This window comes from Melanerpes formicivorus, unplaced genomic scaffold (assembly GCF_026170545.1).
Source record: "Melanerpes formicivorus ecotype bairdi unplaced genomic scaffold, bMelFor1.0.p_v2 SCAF_13, whole genome shotgun sequence".
NCBI classification, from domain to species: Eukaryota; Metazoa; Chordata; class Aves; order Piciformes; family Picidae; genus Melanerpes; species Melanerpes formicivorus.
The window spans coordinates 16,013,202-16,039,852 of NW_027142365.1; the positions used below are offsets into that span (position 1 = coordinate 16,013,202).

The 26,651-nt window shown below is 45.2% G+C and overlaps 1 protein-coding gene across 18 annotated transcripts in view; it reads right to left on the reverse strand.

Moving 5' to 3' along the window:
• KIAA1217 (KIAA1217 ortholog) overlaps positions 1-26,651 on the reverse strand; it is a 484,815-nt gene that overhangs the window by 67,790 nt on the left and 390,374 nt on the right. For 16 of the 18 annotated variants that reach the window (XR_010988310.1, XM_068146315.1, XM_068146326.1 and 13 more), the window contains one exon: positions 26,498-26,591. Coding sequence is in view for 15 of the 18 variants with exons in the window: in XM_068146315.1 (XP_068002416.1) it covers positions 26,498-26,591 (94 nt within the window). In the remaining 3 variants the exon portion in view is untranslated. Of the gene's footprint in view, positions 1-3,676; positions 4,053-19,200; positions 19,500-26,497; positions 26,592-26,651 lie in introns of those variants that run through there. The other 2 variants (XM_068146322.1, XM_068146323.1) reach the window with 2 other exon arrangements.

The window sequence follows — 26,651 nt, forward strand, 5'->3', positions numbered from 1 at the left end:
GAAAGACTTAATTAAAGAAACCCAAACCCAACAACCCATGAGCTTGTGCTTTCCTCACAAAGCCCACAGTGACAGCTTTATTGTGCTATTTGCCCAAATGCCTCAGTTTAATCAGTAGTTGCGCTGTATGATACCATTTCTGTTGTGACTCATCTCTTGTTTAGGTTGCATTTAGACAGCCGAAAGCACAACCCCATAATGCATGGGTTTAATATTTTTCCAATCAGGTCATTTACAATAAAGAAAGAGTGCTTTCAAAAATTCCCAAATTGGTAAAGAGTTTGAAAACTACAATTTTAAAAGTATCTGTGCCACCACTACCTGTCTGAAGCCAAATCATTACGCTATTAGGCAGCACTGAGAGCTTGTCATGCTTGTCTGTTCTTGTCGTCTCATAGTATGCCCTTTAATTCCTACACATTTCCCCATTTTATTGGGTCACAGAATCATAGAATCACCAAGGTTGGAAGAGACCTCAAAGATCATCAAGTCCAACCTGTCACCACAGACCTCCTGACTAAACCATAGCACCAAGCACGATGTCCAATCCCCTCTTGAACACCTCCAGGGACGGTGACTCCACCACCTCCCTGGGCAGCACATTCCAATGGCTAACAACTCTCTCCATGAAGAACTTTCTCCTCACCTTGAGTCTGAACTTCCCCTGGTGCAGCTTGAGACTGTGTCCTCTTGTTCTGGTGCTGGTTGCTTGAGAGAAGAGACCAACCCCCTCCTGCCTACAGCCTCTGTTCAGGTAGTTGTAGGTAGCAATGAGGTCTCCCCTGAGCCTCCTCTTCTCCAGGCTAGACAACCCCAGCTCCCTCAGCCTCTCCTCACAGGGCTGTGCTCAAGGCCTCTCCCCAGCCTTGTTGCCCTTCTCTGGACACGTTAAAGTCTCTCAATGTTCTTCTTAAACTGAGGGGCCCAGAACTGGACACAGGACTCAAGGTGTGGCCTAACCAGTGCAGAGTACAGGGGCAGAATGACTTGCCTGCTCCTGCTGGCCACACTATTCTTGGTAATTACAGAAAAAACACCAATCCAAACAACAAGCTGGCTGCAGCTGCCCGATGCCACATTTGTTAGCTGAATTAGCATCATTTTTAGCCTTTTCTCATCAGGAACTTTCCAGTGATAAATCTTTTCAGCAGGCAATGCTAATCCAAAAGAGCTGAAACATTTGGTAGAAACATCAGGAAAGACAGAAGTTGGCAAAAAAAAAAAAACCCCAAACCAACAAACCAGAAGATTTCAGTCAAACATTGTCAGTGTTTCTTATCAGACAGGTGCTCTAGAGTTTTAGCTTTTCAGATTCATACAGCTGGGGTAACTTGCTCAGAGCCTGTGCTGGGGCAGGCACTTGGTATATTTGGGGTGATCTCCTAGACCGAGTAGTAAGACATGCCAAGGGTTTCAACGTCCATCAGTCCTCAGCAATACTTCCAGCTTAGAAGTTTATCTGGCAATTTTTGCCCCCTGATGCCCAAAAGGGAGAGTTCAGACCATGAAACAGCTGATCTAGGCTAAGCCAGAGAGCTTGTCTCAACACAGTCTGGCCCCAGAGCAGAAGGCTCTAGGAACTGCCAGGGCTCACAATTGTTTTTCATTATGGGAACCACATGCTGGTAAAATAAAACTGATTTCAAATGTTCAAACTTCCCATGAATGGGGAATTCCAAGACTCAGATAGCTGCTCTTAACATGTCCCACAGATTTCCATTGTTGGTTTTTTTCCCCTGGATAATTTTCCAGACCAAGAGTTGCAGAATCCCCAAGACATCTCAGTACTTATTATAATTAGTTTCCCATTCTTAGCACGTGTCTAGGTTTCACTTCTTTAGCTCCTTTTGCACAGTTTTAGTATATGCTCAGCTGTGAAATTGCTGCATTACAGTGAGAGAAGGGTTGAGCTAAATACTCATAACATCTAGGAAGCTGTAGTTTTCTGGTTCCAGTGACTGACTACACCAGAACAGAATATTTAATTGGACATATATGGATATGGCAAGAGAATCATTGGCTTTTTCTCCTTCTGTTCATACTCTTAATTCTGCTTCTTCTTTTCTGTTTCTTAGGATGAGCTTGTGATGTTCCTTATCCACTTACTGCCACTCTGGGCAACCTGATCTAGTTGAGGATGTCCCTGCTTACTGCAGAGGGGGTTGGACTAGATGACCTTTGGCGGTCCCTTCCAGACCATTCTATGAGTCTATTTTAAGTCATGGTGTATCCACCCAGTCCTTCAGTTTCTATGGTCACAGACTTCTTTTCTTTTTCTTTTTTTTTTTTTGTCAGGCTTGGCTGGCTAGAATCTGCTAGGAACAACACAGGAGAACAAGATGCTGCTGCTCACTGTCAAGGGACGTAGAGTTTAGAGCACATCGACCTCACCCTCTAGGAAGCAGGCATCCTGAGTGAACCTTCATCAGGTGTCATCACCATAGCACTGTGTATCAGTACTACAATGAGTCTCCACACCTTTCTGCCAGTTGTGCAGGGGTACACAGAGGTTCTGGCACAAGCACTAGAGCAGAACTTTTAGGATGATAGAATAGAATAGAATAGACCAGATCAGGTTGGAAGAGACCTTCAAGATCATCACATCCAACCTATCATCCAACACCACCTAATCAACTAAACCATGCAACCAAGCACCCCATCAAGTCTCCTCCTGAACACCTCCAACAATGGTGATGCCACCACTTCCCCAGGCAGCCCATTCAATGGGCAATCACTCTCTCTGTGAAGAACTTCTTCCTAACCTCCAGCCTAAACCTCCCCTGGTGCAGCTTGAGACTGTTTCCTCTTGTTCTGGTGCTGGTTGCCTGGGAGAAGAGACCAACCCCCACCTGTCTACAACCTCCCTTCAGGTAGTTGTAGACAGCAATAAGGTCTCCTTTGAGCCTCCTCTTCTTCAGGCTAAGCAACCCCAGCTCCCTCAGTCTCTCCTCATAGGGCTTGTGTTCCAAACCCCTCACCAACTTTGTTGCCCTTCTCGGGACTCGTTCCAGCAAGTCAACCTCCTTCCTAAACTGAGGGGCCCAGAACTGGACACAGGACTCAAGGTGTGGCCTAACCAGTATCACTTCCCTTTCCACGCCAGAGAGCATTGAACACATTCTTAACATTATTGTCCCCTATACCTATTTCCTACCTCTATCTTTCACATACACTTGTGCACAAACCCAGGCCCTACAGCAATGCAAATGTTATACCTCAAGGTATTTTACATGTCTCAATATGTCCTTTTAAATCCCTGGCTACATACAAACTTAATAAAACCCTTATCCCAAAGCTCCCCTGGGGAAAACAAAGAATATCTAGTTCACTTCTTGCTGAATGTAAACCAGATCCATAAAATTCCATGCTGGCCACAAAACAAATGTAATGGCAATATCAGAAATAACCTTTGATTGCTTCACCTTGCCTTTAAGTCAATGAGCAGGCTGAGGATGGGTCATGCAAACAGGCAGAGGGAAGAGCTTCAGAACAAATCCTACACAATCTGCTCTTTCAGGCATGCTTTCTTCAGCTACCCTGATGCTACCAAGAGCATTTGTCTCTACAATGAACAGCAGCAGCACTCTCACTACACTCTTAGACAACATCGTGACCTACGGACAAACAAAACAACCTTTGATAAGACTTTTGCTCTGAAATGATTAAATCCACTTACTGTTGCTCAAGGAAATCACTTGAATGGCTGCTGCAGTGAGGTGAACATTGGGTTCCACTTCTTCTAATAAAACACTTTCTTCTTTTCAGTCTTGCATGTAAATCCTCAGCCTACGGGGTAATATTGTGTACATCCATGTCCTCTGGGAAAAGGTTCTGAAGCAGTAAAGATATTCCTTGTTCCTTCTGCTCAGAACAGGGGCAGGCCATCTTGCTTTCCCTGATCATCTAAAGCAATGCTGCTTCAATAGACTGAAGTACTTTTCCACATGACAGGCCTGCAATTTCTCCTCCCCTTCGAAATTAGTCACTAAATAACCTCCTTGGCATGTCACCCAGTCACTAACTGTGCAACACTATGTGATTCAATCGCTCAACCACTTTTTAATGTGTGCCTATAAGGTCTATAGAAAGAGACTAACGTGGAATGAAGCACAGGAGGGACTCACAAAGGGGAAAGCCATAAATAAAATAGTGAGTAACCTTCATTTAGGCAAAAGGGTGCATTTCAAAGGCAGCAACACGAAGCACATACATATTCATTCCCCAACAGGTGAAGACCGACAATTAGCGAGCGAACCCAGTACATACAGCCCTGCAAAAACCCCACAGCAGTGCTAAACCTGAGAAGCTTTTCACATGCTCAGCCTGGTAGTGACATTTGTTAGAAGGAAGCAGAAGCCCCTCCCGTGGAGGAGGCTGACTATTCATTAACCAGGCACCTGTGCTGCTTGGCTAACCTGAACTTCAGGGCCCCTGTAAATCAATCTTGTCGTTATCAATCTGCCCATTATGGTTGGTTGTTGGCTGGTTTGCTTTAAAAAGGAGGCAAAAGCAAAAGGAAGGAAGAGAGAACAAAAGAGATGCTTCCCTAGCTCCCAACCCCTCATCCAAAAGATCACAGGATCCAGAAAAAGTCTTCTTAAAAATACAGCATTCACAGTCTAAAGCAGATGGCACTTAAACACCACAGGGCAAAATCTCAGCTCACAAGCCCTTCCCAGACCTGCAATTATCTTCTCAGATGGGGTGGGGGTGGAGTTTTTGCTGCTGGTTGGGTTTTTTTTTCTTTCCCTCCCCACCCCCCAAGTGAAAATCTGCCTAGATCATCCTGAGTGGCAGTCAGAGGAATCAAACCACAATTTAAGCACATGGCCATGAGCTAATACCACTGTAACAAGCCAGTTAGAATGGGACCTTGCTGGAATAACACTTCTGCGTCGCAGTACTGCTCTTCATCTCTCAGCCACTGGTGAGGGAGGCATCATTCATTTCCACCACAGGAGGCAAACTGACACAAAGCATTTAACAGGACAAAGATCTGATCAGATATGATAGAACTAAAAATCCAGGTGTCCCACCCCTTGCTACACCCAGCCCAGCAGCTGATGAGTCCTTCAGCTTTGTAGAGGGCTGCTGTGTATTCTGACTCCTGGGGTTGCTTAGCCTGGAGAAGAGGAGGCTCAGAGGAGACCTTCTTGCTGTCTACAGCTACCTGAAGGGAGGTTGTAGCCAGGTGGGGGCTGGTCTCTTCTCCCAGGCAACCAGCACCAGAACAAGAGGACACAGTCTCAAGCTGCACCAGGGGAGGTTTAGGCTGGAAGTTAGGAAGAAGTTCTTCACAGAAAGAGAGATTGGCCATTGGAATGGGCTGCCTGGGGAGGTGCTGGAGTCACATCACTGGAGGTGTTTAGGAAGAGACTGGATAGGGTCCTTGGTGCCATGATTTAGTTGATTAGATGGTGTTGGGTGATAGGTTGGACTTGATGATCTCAAAGTTCTTTTCCAACCTGGTTAATTCTATTCTATTCTATTCTATTCTATTCTATTCTATTCTATTCTATTCTATTCTATTCTATTCTACTCCAGGCTGTAAATTCCTGTGGCATTATTGGTCTTGACCAGAACTTCCCCAAATTCCTGTGTAGTCTAATGCAAACAGTCTTTTCAGAAATGGAAGAGTTATTTCTTTAGTTTGGCATGTCTATAGTTTCCAGCTTCTCTGTAAATTATTGTACAATATTTTTCATTAGATGCTTGCACTAGAACCAGCATAAGGCATTGCTCTGGTGCAGAAACAACACTAAATCAATTTTTTTCTGTATTTCAAATTGAATCAGTCAAGGCTTGTTCCTTGCAGTGTAGGAGTAAAGCAGCACTTACCATTGTAGCATCTGGTTTGTATTTGGCAGGTTTAACTAACCAGCCAAGCATCCCCTTTTAATGAATGGATGCTTATACTTGACCTAGTTGAAAAGCTCCTTTGGTCTGCTGACCAACCAGACTCAAAACCACCCAGAGCAAAAAAAGTAAGCACATACCCTAGCACACTTGGGTTCCACCACACATGCTTTCCAACAGCTGCAGGGTACTCCCTTCCACCTATGTTCTTCCTTACAGGCTAACAGACCAGCCATGAGACATCCATTATTATGCTAACAGACAGGATTAAAAAGACCTTCCAAGGAGAGTCTGAGGGAGCTGGGGCTCTATAGCTTGAAGAGGAGACTGAGGAGTGACCTCATTCATGTTTATAAAGATATGCAGGGTGAGTGCCCAGAGGATGGAGCCAGGCTCTGCTGGGTGATGCTCAATGCCAGCACAAGGGGCAGTGGTGGAATATGAGGCATAGGAAGTTCCATGGAAACGTGAGGAAAAATTTTTTTCCCTGTGAGGGTGACAGAGCCCTGGAACAGGCTGCCCAGGGGGGTTGTGGGGTCTCCCTCTCTGGAGGTATTAAAAACCTGGATGTGTTCCTGTGTGATCTGCTCTAGGTGATCCTTCTCTGGCAGGGGGTTGGACTGGATGAGCTTTTGAGGTCCCTTCCAGCCCCTAACACTCTGTGATTCTGTGATTTCACTGCAGGGAACTGCAAGCTGGTAGGATGCACATTTCCTATAACTGGACTTCAGCATGATAAAGTACATCCCAGAACATCAGACGTATTCTAAGTAGTTCTCCACACATCTGGCACTATATGCAAGCCTCCAAGTACGTCTGATGCACACAAGAAGTTTTTCCATGAGAGGAATGAATCTTCTTTTCAATTTGAAACCCATCAGGCACACCACCACGAACCCTGCACACATATATCATTACTAAGGCTGTAATTTAATGTGTAGGTTCTAACAATGCATACAAACCATTTGAGCATCACTTTCCATTTAAATTACTTTATCAGAGCCCTCAAGCCTTGCCTAACTTGCCATGTATCATCCTGTGGGCAATTACTTGCTATATATTTCTTTGGAAGTACTGTCAGGAACAAGAGTTCACTCTCAGTTTAACCCCCTGGGTATAAACAAGGGGCATGCCCCTAAGAGACCCAACATCCTACACTTCACTGAGATCAAGCCTGCAAGCTGAGGTTAACTTATGACCTCCAAATCAGTGCTAGTGTCTATATCAGTGATAGGCCCACTGATAAATCTCCAGCCATCCTACTTTCTTCTTTGTTATTTACAGTCTTGGGCTGTCAGACCTTCCCATCAATTTGCCCATCACATTAATTCATTTTCTGTTGGCTTCCCTAATTGCTAAGCAGAGGACCCTCTTAGGGCACAACATCAGTAAAACACACATTCAGAGAGCTAGAGAATAGTTGGATGTCTACACATGTGGCACTTATTGCTTGACTGCTGATCAAAGTCCTTGCTGTTCCTGATAGCAGCTCTTTTGGTTCCTATTCCCTCAATATTTTCATGGATGGGAAAAATTAAGCAGCTAATGCCCTGTACTGCTGTAAGCATCCATCTCCTTGACAGAAAATAGGGAAGCACTTACAGGGCTGGATTGTTTGGCACTAACTCAGGACTTGGGTTCATTCTCAGCTTGTGATGGACTCAATGGGCTTTTGCTTAAATGCAACAAGTTTGTTCAGTCTAGAGAGCCCAAATGGGGAGGAGAGACTGGTAATGATGGCTTTTACAGCTGTACTACTAAAGAAGCATTTTCTCCTGCTTTTTGGTGGCTGAGTTCTGGGCTTTTTTAGGAGTGGGGTTTCTGTCAAGGAAGGTCCCATGCCACCTCACCAGTCCTATAGCCCACCCATCTTTTAATTTTGAAACCCAGTGCTGTAGGAGGATAAAAGCCTGTGTGTGGAGTGGCCTGCAAGGTCTCCTAAATCTGCAGCCCCTGATACACAAGACTCTTGAAGGAAGCCGGAGAACCACCATCAGTGTCTTTCTTCCCTCTGCTTTGATAGGCATCATGACAGAAACCTCAATGTGGTAGTCCACTTTCTGCAATGGAAGGAGAGTTTAGCTCCTAGTTTTGTTTCCAAGCATTCAGCAGAGGATGAAAGAAGTGGTTGCATTCAGTCCTGACCTCAGTCTCAGCTGCTTCCCCATGGCAAAAATGGGGGAGCGGAACACGGACCCTTCACCTCCTGTTCTTCAAAAAGGGACTGAGGTGACACACACCCCAGCACCCAGCCAAGCCACACTGCTCTCCACAGCCTGAGATAACTCTTTCAAAGTGGCCTTAACTTTCCCTCAGCAGCTCTCCAGCCCCCTACCCATATTTATAGCTATGTGGATGTGTGTGATGTTTCCTCTGAGACTGAAAAGCCTACAGCAGCTCTGTGAATTTGAGAGGCCAAGCTAAACAACCATGGAAGGAACAGAACAGTCCTGCCCACCTGACACATACTGGATTTGAGCTTAGGTACAGACTATACTATCTTCTCCCAAACACAAGTACTGTTTGGTATTCCCTCTGTTCACTGATTCCCAGGGCAGGCGGTGGAAGAGACATGCCTTAGGGTAAACACAAGCACCAGAAAGTCTCCTCCTACTTATTCCAAACTCCCTAGTTCTTAAAAAGAACCCCAAACAACAAAACAGCCCTCCCACACCATAGAGCACGAGTCCTAGCTAAAATGAAGCACTCTGAAGGGGACAGGCAGCTCCACGGCTTGGTGGGATGGCTGGAGCTCACGGTGTGGATCAAGCTGTGTAGGAAGCCTTCGCCAAGCAGCAGCTGCTCTCCAAGAGAACAGTGCTTCATTCTAACAGTGCTTCATTAGGGCCATCAAGATGATGAGGGGACTGAAGCATCTCTCTCACAAGGAGAGGCTGAGAGACCTGGGGCTGTTTAGCCTGGAAAAGAGAAGAGTGAGAGGGGATCAATCTTACCAGTGCTAGTTGGTATCTAAAGGGTGGAGATCAGGATGATGGGGCTGGGCTGTTTTTGGTGGTGCCCAGTGATAGGACAAGGGGCAAGAGGCACAAACTGAAGCACAGGAGGTTTCACTTAAACAGAAGGAAGAAATTCTTTCCTGTGAGGGTGTTGGAGCACTGGAACAGGCTGCCCAGAGAGGTTGTGGAGTTTCCATCTCTGGAGACTTTCAAAACCCCTTTGGTCACATTCCTGGGCAACCCTGCTCTAGGCAAACCTGCATTAGCAGAGGGGCTGGACTAGATGATTTCCAGAGGTCCCTTCCAACTCCCAGCGCTCTGTGATTCTGTGATACATGTTTTGCACATCAGCAGTACGGTTTTGGCCTACCCTTTGGTGATGGCAGATCAACATAATCAGGACCTTCAGACATTTAGAGATTAAAAAGCTAAAGGCAAGAAAGCACAAGTGGGAAATCCTGCACTGGAAACTCCGCAAGCCTCTCAGAGTTCTTTTTAAGTTTACCAGTGCAAGTACAGCCAACTCTCACTGGAGTCACATGAAGAAGGTTCTGCAAAACTGAACTATGATGTCAAGTCTGCAGCCTGTCTCCTTAGCCTGTAATTTAAACCTCATGCTTCCCCCTCACTCCTGTAGCCAGTTAACAGAGACATTTTCCTAGCTATGGGAAACTCTCACAGCATGCATCGCAGACAGACGTGCATTCAGCACCTCTCCGAAGTTAAGACAGCAACTATGAGTTGCTGTGCATGGAGGATTTCTCTCACCTGATGTTGCATTAAGAGGCAGTCAGCTAGGCATCCTGCAGAATTCCCTCCACATTCCCTCTACAGCTGGGTGGGACAAGCTGCCCTGCTGCGCTCGCAGCCTCTCACCGCGGGCTGCAGTGGGTGGTGATTTCTACCCTCAGCGTATAAGGATTAGACTTCTTTCCTAATTCTCTCCCGTCAGCCTGCCCATGTGGCTTTCCATTTACCTCACTCCTGCTCTGTTTTACTTCTTATTTCCCCTCCACCCCCCGACTCCTTTATAAGTCAGGCTGAGATACTATAACTACATGGCAGACTCACAGAATCACCAAGGTTGGAAGAGACCTCAAAGATCATCAAGTCCAACCTGTCACCACAGACCTCATGACTAAACCATGGCACCAAGTGCCACGTCCAATCCCCTCTTGAACACCTCCAGGAATGGTGCAGTCATTCATTCCAGCTGATGCTTGGTAGTCCATGCAAAGGAATTTGCTCAGATCTACCTTAGAATCACAGAATTGTTTTGGTTGGAAAAGACCTTTGAGATCATTCTGTAACCCTGCCAAGGCTGATGCTAAACCATGTCCCACAGCACCACACCTCTGCCTATTTCCAACACCTCAACCACCTCCCTGGGGAGCCTGTTCCAGTGGTTGATTCAATCAGTGCTGTGGTTCCTGTTTGACTGAGCAAAGAATTAAGGATCTGTAGCCTGAAGTGGGCAATAAACATCATTTATTTATGAACAGACCAACACAGAAGCACCTTCCCTTTTCATTCTCTTCCTCTGCCCTACCCTTAGCATGTTTACTTATGCCTAAACTTTTAAAAGCCCTAATGTGGAGGAATTGAGTGTGTACCATCATTTTTTTTCCTGCTCAGTCAATATGTAACACAGAAATAGTAATTAAAAATAGCAAGTGCCATGTGCTGCAAACATTTAATTCATATATAAGTCATGGCTTGGACTCAATGACCGTAAAGGTCTTTTCCAGCTTCAATGATTCTATGATTCTGTGGCACTGGGAAGAGATAGGGTAGGCAAAGAAGATTTCTGTGAAAAGGTATCTGAGTGCAGAACTCCAGAAGAGGGCAAAAATGATAAAATAAAAAGGGAAAGAGACAGGGTGAAGGACAGCAATGGGAGTTTGTGAAAGAGGCCAGAGATGAAAGAGGGTAATGTTGGAGATGGAGTGCTGTGAACTAAACAGGGAAACAAGAAAGGGATAATACCTAACAAAGAAAGAAAACTAAGAGACTTAAGTTAGGAGATGAGGACCTGATGAGAAAAACAGAGGAGTTAAAGAGACTGTAGCATAGAAGGGAACTCCAACAAAAGATTCAATGAAAGAATGAGGGAAAATGAGAGTGGGGAAACCCTGAATTACTGCAAATTTCTCCAAGGATTTGCATTAGTTCTTGTTGTTACAGTGATGGAGCTTAGCATAGCAGGTGTGGGAAGCAGAGGAAGAGGAAGGAAGAGAGGAAGGAAGGATGAGAGGAAGGAAGGTTAGGCTACACCTCGAGTACTGTGTCCAGTTCTGGGCCCCTCAGTTTAGAAAGGATGTTGACTTGCTGGAGCATGTCCAGAGAAGGGCAGTGAAATTGGTGAGGGGCTTGGAACACAGCCCTATGAGGAGAGGCTGAGGGAGCTGGGGTTGCTTAGCCTGGAGAAGAGGAGACTCAGGGGTGACCTTATTGCTCTCTATAACTACCTGAAGGGAGGTTGTAGACAGGCAGAGGTTGATCTCTTCTCCCAGGCAACCAGCACCAGAACAAGAGGACACAGTCTCAGGCTGCATCAGGGGAGGTTGAGGCTGAAGGTTAGGAGGAAGTTTTACACAGAGTGACTGCCCATTGGAATGGGCTGCCTGGGGAGGTGATGGAGTCACCATCACTGGAGGTGTTTAGGAGGAGACTTGTTGGGGTGCTTGGTGCCATGGTTTAGTTGATTAGGTGGTGTTGGATGATAGGTTGGATGTGATGATCTTGAAGGTCTCTTCCAACCTGGTCTATTCTATTCTATTCTATTCTATTCTATTCTATTCTATTCTATTCTATTCTATTCTATTCTATTCTATTCTATTCTATTCTATTCTATTCTATTCTATTCTATCCTGTCCTATCCTATCCTATCCTATCCTATCCTATCCTATCCTATCCTATCCTATCCTATCCTGTCCTATGGAGGAAGGAAGGAAAATAGGGAAGAGAAAGAAGAACATACATCCATTCCAACATAAATTTATTTAGTTTGGGTTAATATCCTGATGTTTTGTAGGCGTTTGAGGACATGTATGAAGAATCTATGACCATCACTTGCCTTTTCAACCCACTCTTGTATTCAAAGTAAAGATATCTGAGAAGCACTTTGAAGTTACAAAAGGCTTTTGAAACCTAGCACCTAGTTGAGCTTTTCCCTCTGAAGACGTAGTTAAGGTTCAAAACAGGTTCATCTCCTTCAGCTGCTGCAGAAAACAGCAGCTCTCTTCAAATCCGTGCCCTTTGTACAGGTCTGGTTATTATTGTGGGGACAGCAGGAATTCTGCTTTGATGAAGTCACCACCAAGCTCTGAGAAAAAGTGAGACACAGCATACTGTGTGCATGCAGCCCTGACTTCTCAGAAAATTGTCTCCCATATCAATTCCATCATGTTCTCAACACCCTGACCATACAGACATGACCCCAGACACATCTGCACATCAAGAGCTCTTTGGCCATCATAACGTTTGGATTGCCCAGGGAGGTGGTGGAGTCACCATTCCTGGAGGTGTACAGGAAACATGTAGCCATGGAACTTCAGGACATGGTTTAATGGCCATGGTGGTCCTAGGATGATGGTTGGACTCGATGTTCTTAGAGGTTTTTCTGACTGAAACAATTCTATGATTCTGTGATAGTGTCCAACAGCCTCTCCCATTCCTAGACTAAAACCACTTCCCCCACAGCTCCTGAGGCATAAAACAAGAATCCAAGAGAAAGATAAAAGGAAAGAACTATCACTATAAAATGTTGAACTTAGGGCGTGCAGCAGCTTAGACCTAGGCAAATGGGCAGGCTCTAGATTTGGAGTGGCCTGGTTACACCTGCGCCAAACCTGTTGACTTTCCCCAGCTGACGTTGCTACAGATTAGCCATCAGTGAGACAACGTTGATGACACACTGGGTGAACTCTGCTCAGAAGAGAAGGGAGTACAAGGTCATGCAGTGCCTGACCCGGAGCAGTTCACAAGGGCTTCCAGTCCAGCCTCAAGAAACACTTGAACATGTTCAGAGAAGGGCAACGAGGCTGGGGAGGGGTCTGGAGCACAGCCCTGTGAGAAGAGGCTGAGGGAGCTGGGGTTGTTTAGCCTGGAGAAGAGGAGGTTCAGGGGAGACCTCATTGCTCTCTACAACTACCTGAAGGGAGGTTGTAGCCAGGAGGGGGTTGGTCTCTTCTCCCAGGCAAGCAGCACCAGAACAAGAGGACACAGTCTCAAGCTGCGCCAGGGGAAGTTTAGGCTTGATGTGAGGAGAAAGTACTTCCCAGATTGGAATGTGCTGCCCAAGGAGGTGGTGGAGTCACCATCCTTGGAGGTGTTCCAAAAAGGCTTGGATGTGGCACTTGGAGCCATGGTTTAGTTGCCAGGAGGTGATAGGTATTAGGTAATAGGTTGAGCTTGATGATCTCTGAGGTCTTTTCCAGCCTGGTTGATTCTATGATTGTATGAAAGGCAATTTGAGCACAATGAAGCATGAGATGCAGCACCTTGTGCATTGGCTTGCCTGAAGTCACAGTGCCTCTGTGTGGAGGTTTAGTCCCCCAGCACCATCTCACTGTTGGAGCTATCTCCCTGCTACCAGCCTGCATCACTTGATTTCTAACGGCCAAGACAAGCACCCAGTCCAGCGAGCTCATTTCTGCATATTTATGAGTGCATTTCATTTCCTGCAAACAAATGGAATGTGAGAGCTGAAAAAAACCACCCCAAACCCACATTAAAATTGCCCAATTAAGCAGAGAGAAGTTAATAAATCTCTCATACTTGATTTTCCTGTGCTTCCTCAGTGTACTCTCCAGAGAGAACAGCGTGCTGAGAACGCTAAGAAACCTCTTGGCAGTTCAGCCAAGATTTGTCAGGGTGTTATGACAAATCACAAAAAATATAAACACACTGAAACATAACACATTTCAAGCCTAAAAAAGGTTGGATTTACATAATTACATCATTGGTTTGCCAATATCCACATTTATCTCATCAGCATAGCATGGCCCACCCATCCCATAAGCTGTTAGCCTGGACTGAACATACAAAAGCTGTTAGTGATTTATTTATTTTGTTTTAAGCTAACATCATGACACTCCTCATAACTTGTGCTGTGTCCAAACCAACTGCTTCTTTTGCTTGCAGACCAACTGCTGGTTTCCTTTGCTCTTTAGGTAGAATCTTCTCAGAACAAACAGAGGAGTCAATGTAATTCATAGAATCACAGAACTGGTTTAGTTGCAAAAACCCTTTAAGATCATCAAATCCAACCATTCTCTAACTCTGCCAAGGCTGGTGCTAAACCATGGCCCTCAGCACCCCATCTCTGCCTCTTTGAAACACCTCCAGGGATGGGGATTAAACCACCTCCCTGGGAAGCCTGTGATAGTGGCTGAGAACTCTTTCAGTCAAGAAGTTTCTTCCAATCTCCAACCTCCCCTGGTGCAACTTGAGGCCATGAGGACACAGCACTTCCTACCCATCTTCCCATTCTCTTTGAAGAGATCAAGCCCATCATGTACACAGCATCCACATCCAAGTGCCAGGTGCTGCACTTTGGCCACAACAACCCCATGCAGAGCTACAGGCAAGGGTCGGAGTGGCTGGAGAGCTGCCAAACAGAGAGGGACCTGGGGGTACTGATTGACAGCTGCCTAAACATGAGCCAGCAGTGTGCCCAGGTGGCCAAGAAGGCCAATGGCATCCTGGCCTGCATTAGGAACAGTGTGGCCAGCAGGAGCAGGGAAGTCATTGTGCCCTTGGACTCTGCACTGGTTAGGCCACACCTTGAGTCCTGTGTCCAGTTCTGGGCCCCTCAGTTTAAGAAGGACATTGAGACACTTGAAGGTGTCCAGAGAAGGGCAACAAGGCTGGGGAGAGGCCTTGAACACAGCCCTGTGAGGAGAGGCTGAGGGAGCTGGGGTTGTTTAGCCTGGAGAAGAGGAGGCTCAGGGGAGACCTCATTGCTCTCTACAACTACCTGTAAAGGTGGTTGTACCCAAGTGGGGGTTGGTCTCGTCTCCCAGGCAGCCAGCACCAGAACAAGAGGACACAGTCTCAAGCTGTGCCAGGGGAAGTTTAGGCTGGAGATGAGGAGAAAGTTCTTCCCAGAGAGAGTTGTTAGCCATTGGAATGTGCTGCTCAGGGAGGTGGTGGAGTCACCATCCCTGGAGGTGTTCAAGAGGGGATTGGACGTGGCACTTGGTGCCATGGTCTAGTCATGAGGTCTGTGGTGACAGGTTGGACTTGATGATCTTTGAGGTCTCTTCCAACCTTGGTGATACTGTGATACTGTGATACACATCACCACCAATGCAGGGAGCCAAACCCTTCAGACCACTCTCAATCTCAGCACTTTCTCAGGGTACCACTGAACTGATGGGGTCATCCTTTCTCCCCCCCCCCCTTTTTTTTTTTCCCCCAAAAAAGGAATCGTTTCAAACACACACAGTTCTGGTAGAGATCAGCATTTTTCTTTGGTTTAAATATGCTGGAGATCAGATTTCTGCTCTTTCAAAAAAAAAAAGAAGAAACACTTTGAGCAACTGCTCTCATAAATCAAACTCAATGCACAGCTCTGTGACTCGCTGTGCTCACGACTCAGCTCTGATTTTTGTTCCATATTTGTATCTCTTCTCCCTGGCACTGAAGCCAGAAAAGAAAAAACAACCCAACCCTGGACAAGCTGATACGGTTACATGAATGTAAAGCTAAAGGGTAATCCTTGGTCTCATCTGGCATCACCAAACAGCTGAGTCAAAACACAATTTCTGTAACAGGGCAATGAGGCTGGGGAGAGGCCTCGAGCACAAGCCCTGTGAGGAGAGGCTGAGGGAGCTGGGGTTGTTTAGCCTGGAGAAGAGGAGGCTCAGGGGAGACCTTATTGCTGTCTACAACTACCTGAAGGGAGGTTGTAGACAGGGAAGGGTTGGTCTCTTCTCCCAGGCAACCAGCACCAGAACAAGAGGACACAGTCTCAAGCTGTGCCAGGGGAGGTTTAGGCTCCAAGTGAGGAGAAAGTTCTTCCCAGAAAGAGTAATCAGCCATTGGAATGTGCTGCCCAGGGAGGTGGTGGAATCCCTGTCCCTGGAAGTGTTCAAAATGGAACTGGATGTGGCACTTGGAAGCATGGTGTAGTAGTCATGAGGTGTTGGGTGACAGGTTGGACTTAATGATCTCTGAGGTCTTTTCCAATCTTATTGATTCTATGATTCTATGATATATGGAATAGGTTAGGATGTAAGTAACATCAAAGTGCTCTAAAGCAGAGATGATAGTGAAGAGAGCTAAGCAGCATGTTTACACCTGTAACCAGCTGCTCCTTCCATTATAAGGCCACATCAACTCAGAAGAAATAGGCTGCTGTGCTCAGTGTTAGACTTGGCACTACTGGGAGGAGAAATGGCCATGGAAGCTGTATGTAGAACTGGATTTTGCCATGGAAGTGTCCAAGCAGCACTGCATCTCATTGCTACAAGGCCCAGCAGTACCTGCAGAGGTAAGGACAGCTTTTGGGAATGTTAGAAGTGCTATCAGTGCCTCAATGAGGAGTCTTCTTAGATCACAAACTTATTCCTCTATTGTTTCAGCTCTACATTTTCATATTACTTCCCCCTACCCATTAAAAGAAAAGGTCAAGCTGGCAGCAGTAACAACTTAGTTTACCCTAAGCTCAAGCTATCTCTAGTAAACATGAAGTGACTGAGGGACTAGCCCTTCACTCACACACCCTTTCTGGTCTTTTCACATAGTCACACAGAGTTTTAGCTTGCAGTGATGCAAGGAAGGCATACAGACACACAAAAAATAACTTCAGCATCACATCATTTCTCATGGAGTCCCACTGCCTGATGATACTTGTAACTGCCTTGCTTTTGCCAGCTGAGGCTTTTTTTAACCCCAGATCATAAAGTGTATCCAAAAAAAAAAGGTATTTTTAGTGCTTATATTCTTAGAAATCTGATTAGATTTCCAGAGTCCTTATTAGCAAAAGTACAATCCAACATGGAAAAGCAGCAAAGTCCTCAGATATGAAGCTGTGCTCTCCCAGACAGCAGGGACTGGTTAAATTCTCTTTGTTAAAAAGAAGATAAGGACAGAAGTAATTCTATTTTGTATTCATCAAGCTCATCTAGAGTCAGGTAACTAATAATACACTGAAGTGAAGACTCAGTGGAAAGCAGAGAATTTGGGTCATGACCACAAAATATCCCATTTAGGATTTGTGAAAAGCTTCTTGGGCAAGTTAGGTTCCCAAATGGCAAATGAAAGGAAGGTCTGAAGAAGAAAAAGCACTGCTTCTAACTTTACTTGGGTTCTAGAAACTGTGGTACCAAAACACACACCTTCACAAAGTGCTTTTTAACCCATTTCAGTAACAGCTCATTCAGAAAGCTAACTGAAACTCATAAAGCTTGGTTGGACTTTGCCTTATGGGACTCCAGCAGTTCAGATAAGCTACCTGGTTTACAAAGGAGGCAAAGGAGGACCACTCCTCCTAGGAAGAAAGGTCACAGCCACAAGCATTTCTATCAACAACATCTGACTCTGCCAGACACTAAGGAATTTCAAGTAAACAGCCAAATTAGTGCAAACTGTATTGCTAAAATCAAAGGCAGTGAACAACAACAATAGAAAGGGTAAAACATCTGAAGAATCAGAACAAGGAAAGGTTATGTAAAAAGAGGTGGAGTAAGAATAAAAGCAGAAATTAGCAGACAATAAAAATGGACTCAGATGCAAGCCTTATGTTTTCATTCAGGGCAAGCTCCCACTGAAGGCAGAGAAAGCTTTTTCTGAGAACCTCAGACTGAGAGAAAAAACACTTCTGATTTCAATGAAAGGCTGGAAAGACCTCCACACAAGACAGATCATATGTTGTCATTAAGCAACTTCACCAGCTCCAGGGCAAGCTGGAAGCAAACCTCACATGAAAGGCAGGCTAGCTTGACTATAGGCCTGTTGGTGGGAAATACAGAACTCCCCCCCATTAAAGATTCCACTAAACCAACTGCACTGTGGTGGCAAGTGGATCTGTTTGCACAGACAAAACTCTCTGTGAGTTTCCAGGTACCTGGCTTGTGACACCTACCACATGACTCTCCTCTCAGGCTGCCTGGAGGATTATTACATGGGTGCAGCAAGCTCACATTTCTTGAATGGTTTACTGCCAAGGACCTGAGCCCTTCCTTCAACAGCCAGCATGATATAAACTTAAAATCCACCCCATTAGTTGGAATTTTTCAGAAGGGTATCTTTTCAAATGTTGGTAGAGCAGTAAGATCTACATGGCTATAACCTGAAAGGAGGTTGTAGACAGGGGGTGGGGTTGGTCTCTTCTCCCAGGCAACCAGCACCAGAACAAGAGGACACAGACTCAAGCTGTGCCAGGGGAAGTTTAGGCTCCAAGTGAGGAGAAAGTACTTCCCAGAAAGAGTAATTTGCCATTGGGATGTGCTGCCCAGGGAGGTGGTGGAATCATCGTTCCTGAAGGCGTTCAAAAGCGGAGTGGATGTGGCAAATGAAGCCGTGGTTTAGTTAGTCATGAAGTGTTGGGTGATAGGTTGGACTTGAAGATCTCTGAGGTCTTTTCCAACCTTATTGATTCTACGATTCTATGATATTCCTTACACACTCTGTGAAACAAATGTAAGCCACCAAAGCACGCAGCCAGCTCACTGAAAAAGCCACAGTGCAGTATCCCCCCAGCTGTCATGCAGGATCTGTATCTTTAAACACACAAACTTCTTGCCAGGTAATAGTTGAGAGTTGGATATTGTTTTATGTGCAGCTAAAACTTAAAGATAATATACATTATTTTTTTCCCCCCTTAAAACTCCATCCACTTTCCCTCTACCACAGGCTTTAGGCAGCAGTAGGTATTGTACATCAAAAGACCTATGAATGAAAGCGAACAGGTACATTCGGTCTTTCATCACAGCCTGATTTGATGCAGCTCCTTCTCAGTGTCTGCAGCTCTGTAGTTGCATAAATAATTGCTAACTACTGACAACCCCCTCACAGCTGAAGCAGTCAAAATCCCTATCAGCTTAAAAAACCCCCACCATTAGAGACTTCTTGTCTTGTTCCAATCTCAGCAAGATTTGTAAAGGCAAGCTGGAGAGCAACAGTTTACGTTTAATAAGTAAGTTTGAAGCGCAGATATCAAATCTGAGAGCAGAGTTTGGTGATTTAGAGAGCAATGAAACATTTATTTTCTCATGTGGCTCAAGGGAGAAGAGACAGGGTGGGTTTTTTTTTGTGTGTGAAATCCTTTCCATGAATCTGAAAGTGTCTTTTAGTTTGGAAAAAACTAAAGAGAGAAAAGAGAAAAGAAGAAGAAGAAGAATTAGCTATCTTTCATTATTTATAAGCATCATCATCTTACCTTACATCTCCTGCAGAGTTCTGTTTCTGGATGGCTTTGGCAGGTAGTCTAATTCAGAATTAGTTTCAGCAACACATGCCATGACAATCTTCTCTCTCTCTAAAATGAACCCCTTTTCCTCTTTCCCTCAGACAAAGCATGTGGGCTAGAAGAGCTGCGGCGTGGCTGTTCAAAACATTTCATGGACACTCAGAGGCTTGCTTTCTACTGCGTGAAAGTTCCATCTGAGTGAGGAAGGCATTTTTCCTGTCCCGGAAATCAGCATAACCAAAACCAATGCTGAGCTAATGAGAAATGTTTCTTCCATGTGTTCAGTTTGGCAGACACTGCCAAGTCATATCAAGGAAACACGTGATGTTTATAAATACAATATGGCTCGTGTTGTCATAACCTCTCAATGACAAAAAGAGCATTAGGAGAAGCAGACAGCAAAGCAGCAGGAAAGATGAGATTTGTATCATTTGGAAGGTCTCTATCAAATAATAAAGGTATTAGTGTTTGCTTTTGCTTTTCTCCCCCACCCCCCCAAAAGAAAACAAAGTTTTACAGTCACAGGCTCAGCAAGGCAACTCAGAGACATGCTGTCCTCTAGGCATCCCAGCACCAAACTGCAGCCACCCAAGTTACTGTTTGAATTATTTTCCACTACTTTGCTTCTAAGTATTTCTGCATAGTTCAAGGACCTGTTGGTTTTGTTTTTTTCCCCAGACAGTATGCCATGAAAGAATTAGTCAGCCATAGGATGTGATGAACAAATGAAATGTTGGCAGCATTTGAAGCTGTTAAGATCACAACCAACCCAATGGAAAGAGGTATGAGAGCTGCTTGTATGGATACAGGTACCTAAAGAACAGAGAATGATGATCCTGCTTTTGTTCTCTCTCTATCTTCCCTGAAAACCAGCACTGAATTTCAGGCTCCTTGGATGCTTAAAAAAAATATCTAGGGAGTTGTTTGTTGGTTTTGAGCACTTCTAGGCTTTGGTTTTGTTCTGGTTTTTTAAAGTTCACAAATTGTATCTAACCCTAGAGAGTTAAAATATTAGCAACCTGCTAGCCAGGGGATAAATGAAAAGTAGCTGTTGCACAACAATAAATTAATCAAACTATTCACTACAAGAGTTTGCCTAACTTATCAGATCACAGAATCACCAAGGTTGGAAGATACCTCAAAGATCATCGTCCAACCTGTCACCACAGACCTCATGACTAGACCATGGCACCAAGTGCCACTTCCAATCCCCTCTTGAACACCTCCAGGGATGGTGACTCCACCACCTCCCTGGGCAGCACATTCCAAAGGCTAACAACTCTCTCTGGGAAGAACTTTCTCCTCACCTCCAGCCTAAACCTCCCCTGGCACAGCTTGAGACTGTGTCCTCTTGTTCTGGTGCTGGGTGCCTGGGAGAAGAGACCAACCCCCTCCTGGCTACAGCCTCTGTTCAGGTAGTCGTAGGTAGCAATAAGGTCACCTCTGAGCCTCCTCTTCTCCAGGCTAAGTAATCCCAGCTCCCTCAGCCTGTCCTCACAGGGCTGTGCTCAAGGCCTCTCCCCAGCCCTTCCCTGGACACATTCAAGTCTCTCAATGTCCTTCTTAAACTGAGGGCCCCAGAACTGGACACAGGACTCAAGGTGTGGCCTAACCAATGCAGAGTCCAGGGGCACAATGACTTCCCTGCTCCTGCTGGCCACACTATCCTTGATGCAGGCTGCCTCACTCACCTCTCTTTAACTCTTCCCCTCTCATCCTGGCAGCTCAAACCCCAAGCAGCACCATCATCACCTTTTTGCCATTGCAATGCCCAGAAAATGGGGAGTTTCCAGGTGCCCCCACTCCCCCAGCTCAAATCTGACTCCATTTGGGGGATTATTTTTTTTGGAGACCAACTCTAAAAAGTAATAAATCCCAAAGCCCTCAAAGCACTTCTCACCAGCAGCACACCTCAATACAACAGCAGCCTCAACAAGCATTCTGGCCTTGCCCACCCAGCAGAGGGCTGGGATGATTTACTGACCTGCTAAGGTCTTAGGCAAGTCAGGGAATTAAGCAGAAATGTGGTAGTTCTGGGACAACTTAAGCCAGAGTGTATCACACAGGCTCTAGGGCAGGTGGTGGGGAAGAGAAAGATTGCCAAGCAAAACAGCCACCAGTTTGTTATGAGGTAAAAATTCCTTCCCAGTTCTCAAAATTGGCAGACAGACGAGGCTCAAAGCAAAGTGCTGCATAAACCAACATGATTAGTATCCAGCTGAGCCACCAGAAATTCAGACAAGTTGCAATGGCAGAGTGGGGAGATGATCATTTAGGATTCTGGCACTTTAAGCCATTCCATGAAAGAAGGGTGTAGGGAAAGAGGACAGAAAACACTCTGGGAACATTCAGTGGGGGAATCACTTCCACTTGGAGTCACCAATGGCTTAGAGCAACATCCCATAATAAAGGAGCTGTCACACTTCCAAAGATATTCAATTAATTCAGCAGGATATGAAAGTCATAGGATCATAGAATGGTTTGGGTTGGAAAGGATTTTAAAGATCATCTAGTTCCAAGCCAATGCCCTGGCCAGGGACACCTTCCAATAGCCCAGGGTGCTCAGGGCCCTGTCCAGTCTGGCCTTAAACAGCTCCAGGGAAGAGGCATTCACAACCTCCCTGGGTAACCTGTTCCAGGGTCTCACCACTATCACTATAAGAATTTCCTCCTAACATCCAGTCTAAATCTGCCTTCCTCAAGCTTCAATCCATTCCCCATCAGCCCATCACTACAAGCCCTTGTAAAAGGTCCATCTCCAGCAGTCCTGTAGCCCCCTTCAGGTACTGAAAGGCTTCTATAAGGTCTTCCTCCTACTACAAGGTCCACACCTTGAGTCCTGTGTCCAGTTCTGGGCCACTCAGTTTAGGAAAGATGTTGAGATGCTGGAAGGTGTCCAGAGAAGGGCAACAAGGCTGGGGAGGGGTTTGGAGCACAGCCCTATGAGGAGAGGCTGAGGGAGCTGGGGTTGCTTAGCCTGGAGAAGAGGAGGCTCAGAGAAGACCTTCTTGCTGTCTACAGCTACCTGAAGTGAGGTTGTAGCCACGTAGGGGTTGGTCTCTCCCAGGCAACCAGCACCAGAACAAGAGGACACAGTCTCAAGCTGTGCCAGCAGAGGTTTAGACTGGATGCTAGGAAGAAGTTCATTATAGAAAGAGAGATTGGCCACTGGAATGGGCTGCCCAGGGAGGTGGTGGAGTCACCATCACTGGAGGTGTTTAGGAAGAGACTGGATGGGGTGCTTGGTGCCATGGTGTAGTTGATTAGATGGTGTTGGGTGATAGGTTGGACTTGATGATCTCAAAGGTCTTTTCCAACATGGTTAATTCTATTCTATTCTATTCTATTCTATTCTATTCTATTCTATTCTATTCTATTCTATTCTATTCTATTCTATTCTATTCCATTCTATGGTGTCATCTGTTGATGATCAATCCATGTACCACAGCTGAGTGTTGAGAAGGGAGATTTCAAGAGAAACTGTCCTTTAGAGCTTGCAAACCCCCTTGTCTCAAACACAACCCATTCAGAAGCATGCATGAAACAGAAAGAAGATGAGGATAACTGGAATTAATGGCCCTGCAAGCTGAGTGGTCTGATAGCAGAAACTCACAGATCCCACACTCCTCATGCATGTTCTGACTCTTCTTCTCCATATGGATAATACTTAATACTTCAAGAGCTACTGCCAATTCTTCTACAGGTCTCACATCTGTTTGGTAGTTAAAACAGGTGTCCACGCTGGCAGCTGACATTATTTTCTGGGATTATTTTGGGTCTGTTACATGGAAATGATTATAAATCACATGAATGGAAGCCTGAACATCATCAAACACAGGGATAAATGTTCCAAAGGGACAAGAAGGCAAGCAGTAGAAAAATCTGTAAAGGCAAAACTTTCCCAAACCTCAACCCCCTGAAGCTTTAACTCACATATGGCAGGACATCCAACCACACTCATGGTGTCACCATGGAAAAATGTATTTACAATGGCTAATTCATGATATCCTAAACATTGGTCTTTCTACCAGCCTGACAATAAGCTGCACTTACCACCATGCAGAGCACAGTGTTTACAAAAGTTACTCCCTGCTTCCTACTGGAGTGAATTTAGCACTCATAGATCACACAAACATGAAAACCAGCAATTTACCCAGGGCAGAGATGGACCACATACAAGGGGAGGGAAGAGAAGCAAAGGGTTTTCCACAATCTCTTGCTTACCATGCAATACCAGCACATCAATTGTACCTGTTGCTCAGTTGCCACACACTTCCACCCCCTTTAATCTGCTTTGCTAAGCAAAGAAGGAGAGAGAGTGTGCTGACAGTTGTCTCCTACAGATAATCCATTGATGGTTGTCCCCTATACTAAATCCATTGATGGTTGTCTCCTGTACTAAATCCATTGATAGTTGTCCCCTATACTAAATCCATTGTTGGTTGTCCCCTATACTAAATCCATTGATGGTTGTCTCCTGTACTAAATCCATTGATGGTTGTCCCCTATACACAATCCATTGATGGTTGTCCCCTATACTAAATCCATAGATGGTTGTCCCCTATACTAAATCCATTGATGGTTGTCCCCTATACTAAATCCATTGATGGTTGTCCCCCACACACAATCCATTGATGGTTGTCCCCTATACTAAATCCATTGATGGTTGTCTCCTATACTAAATCCATTGATGGTTGTCCCCTATACACAATCCATTGATGGGTGTCCCCTATACATAATCCATTGATGATTGTCTCCTATAATCCACTGATGGTTGCCTCTTCTGATTTAGTTACCTGGAGGCAAACTTCAACCAGATTTAACCAAAAGGCAGAAGCCATTAGACCACATCTCTACAAATGCTGCCAAACTAGAGATTTGTGAGAAGATCCTACAGCACTTCTGGTGAACAGAGGACAAGTTGCAGTGTGTGCCCCAGCTGTTCAGAGTCCAGAGGATGTGCATCACGGAGAGCACTGCACAAGCCTCTACTCTGGGAAAAGCCTCAGCTGGGATCTGAATGTTGCCACACAAGGAAGAACCCAACCAGAAGACACACATCTTTAAACAAACAGGTTTGGTTGTTTCTGGAGCTCAAGAAATCACTTCTTTTCCATGCTCATGACTTTGAAGTGCAGCAGTTCACACAGATCAAAGAGAAGGCTTTTTTGCATGCTTCCCCAAAAAGCCCCTAGGAACATCTCGGCTCTGATTGCACCTCTGAGACCAGAAAAGGGAGCAACTTGCCAATGCAAGGGGAAAGGCAAAGGAGAAAAGAGTTGTTTTGAGGAGGCACAAAAGGCATCCCTGGCATTTCAGTAGAGCAAAATAAAATGTTCTCACATGGAATCACCACTCTGCAAAGGTCATCACTGTGTCACCATTATTTTTGAGTTAAGGCCAAAGAGAGCCAACTCAAGCATAATCAGGAGATGGCAAGTGTGCATGTCTGCTGTACACCACAACACTGCAAAATGAGCAGTACAAATCCTGACAGCTTTTGCACAGAAGTAGCACCTGTGTTCACAACAACTCTGTTAAATACCTGGAGGAGGGCCAAAGAAGTAATCTTTGTTTTTGAGTATCTGCAGCTAACAGAGTAATTAACCCTAGCTGAAAACTGGTCTAAAGCACACAAATAAGTAGAAACCTTCAGTACCCACTGCATGTGGAACCAGAACAGCACAGCCCTGCTTTATAAAGCCCCAGTGCAACTGTGAGTTTCATAAGGCACAATGATAGCTTGTCATGCCTTCCAAGAGGAATGAGATGCTTTGCATGCACAGAAATCACAGCATCACAGAAACATTCAGGTTGGAAAAGACCCTCAGGATCACCAAGTCCAATCCAGAACCCTGCTCTACAAAGTCCACCCCGAAACCACATCCCCAAGCACCTCATCCAAACCACCTTTAAACACATCCAGGGTTGGTGACTCCACCACCTCCCTGGGCAGCACATTCCAATGCCTGACCACTCTTTTGATGATTTTTTTTTCCCTAATGTCCAGTCTACAACCTGTTACTGCTACAGGAATATAACCAGAGCTGAGGAACTTCAGGATCTTAAAGAAGAGACTGAAAACTATCACACCAGCCCTTTGGAGCACATTTATTTGCTCTCCCATGTGCAGCACTGTGAACAAGCAAGTAATCAGAATTCTGACCTATCAAAAAGACCATTTTATAATTCAAGTAGATAAATGAGAGGTGGTTGGGAATAGTGCCTGCAAATAAACTATTGCCACCTTGCTAAACTGATGAGGCCCTAAACTGTTGGAACAGCAGCAGTGCTCACATGAAATGTTAATAACAAAGCAGTGAGACACGCTCAGAATTGATAATGAAAGCAAGCAGCAAATGGACAATTAAACAAATCACTTCACAGGAAATTTTCCACACTGTTGAATCCACTTTGGATTCCCACATAAAAGCCACAAAGCAGGTAGGACAGTAGCAGCATTCCCTTCCAGCCCCATCCAGCTCATTTGGTTGTATTGTTTCTTGGGGACAGACCGAGGATGGGTGGAGAGGAGGTAAGGTGGTGTATCCCCAGCACCACCACCACCCCCTGCTGCCACATTAGCTGTGGCGGAAGAGGTGCTGCAAGGGTTGCACCTCCTGCACCCTCCACATCAAGGTGGGAGATCACAGTCCAGCAAAAGATAGAGACAGTGACAGAGAGAAATCAAATATGGTTTAAATGCCTTCTTTAGGGTTTTCCAATACAAAGTGTTCACCTGAAAACACAAACATACTGGTCCTTCAGAACAGGTAGAAAACATTAGATGAAGGCAAACCCATTTACACCACAACAGGTGTTTATCAGCATTTCCTGTTTGAAATGGGCATTTACAACATGCTTTAATGGACTTCAAGCTAGGTACATCTGCTCAGCCACTGCAAACCTGCCCCTGCTGCAGGATCGCTGGAGTGCCATGCTTCGCTGCAAAGGGTTTGGAAACACCAAATACAAAGCTGGATAAACTCTGAGCACTGTTTATGTCCTGAAATAAGTAATTAAAGGCTGTGTTTTGATTCACGTGCCTCAGTGCTAGTAAACAGGAACAAAACAGTTAATGCTGAGGGCAAGTAACTGGAAAAAGCAAAGCAGTTAAGGAATATTACAGAAGGCATTATCAAGTCCCACTTCTATACACATCCTATGTGCCCTCGATTTTATGAGCAGCTGTGTGCACACCAAGAGTTTAAACATTTAACATAAAAGCTGGAGGAAAGAAGAGCATAAATGCAGCACTGTCACTTACCCTTATATCTCCATTGACAGCTCTGGAAGTGTGATTAAATGCATGTGCAGGATCTTTGTTGTAAACTTTAAGGAAAGATCGGTCTTGAATATTCCTGGAATCAAAAGAATCAGCAGTGATAACAGATGAAAGTAGTTTTATTTACTCTGTTGCC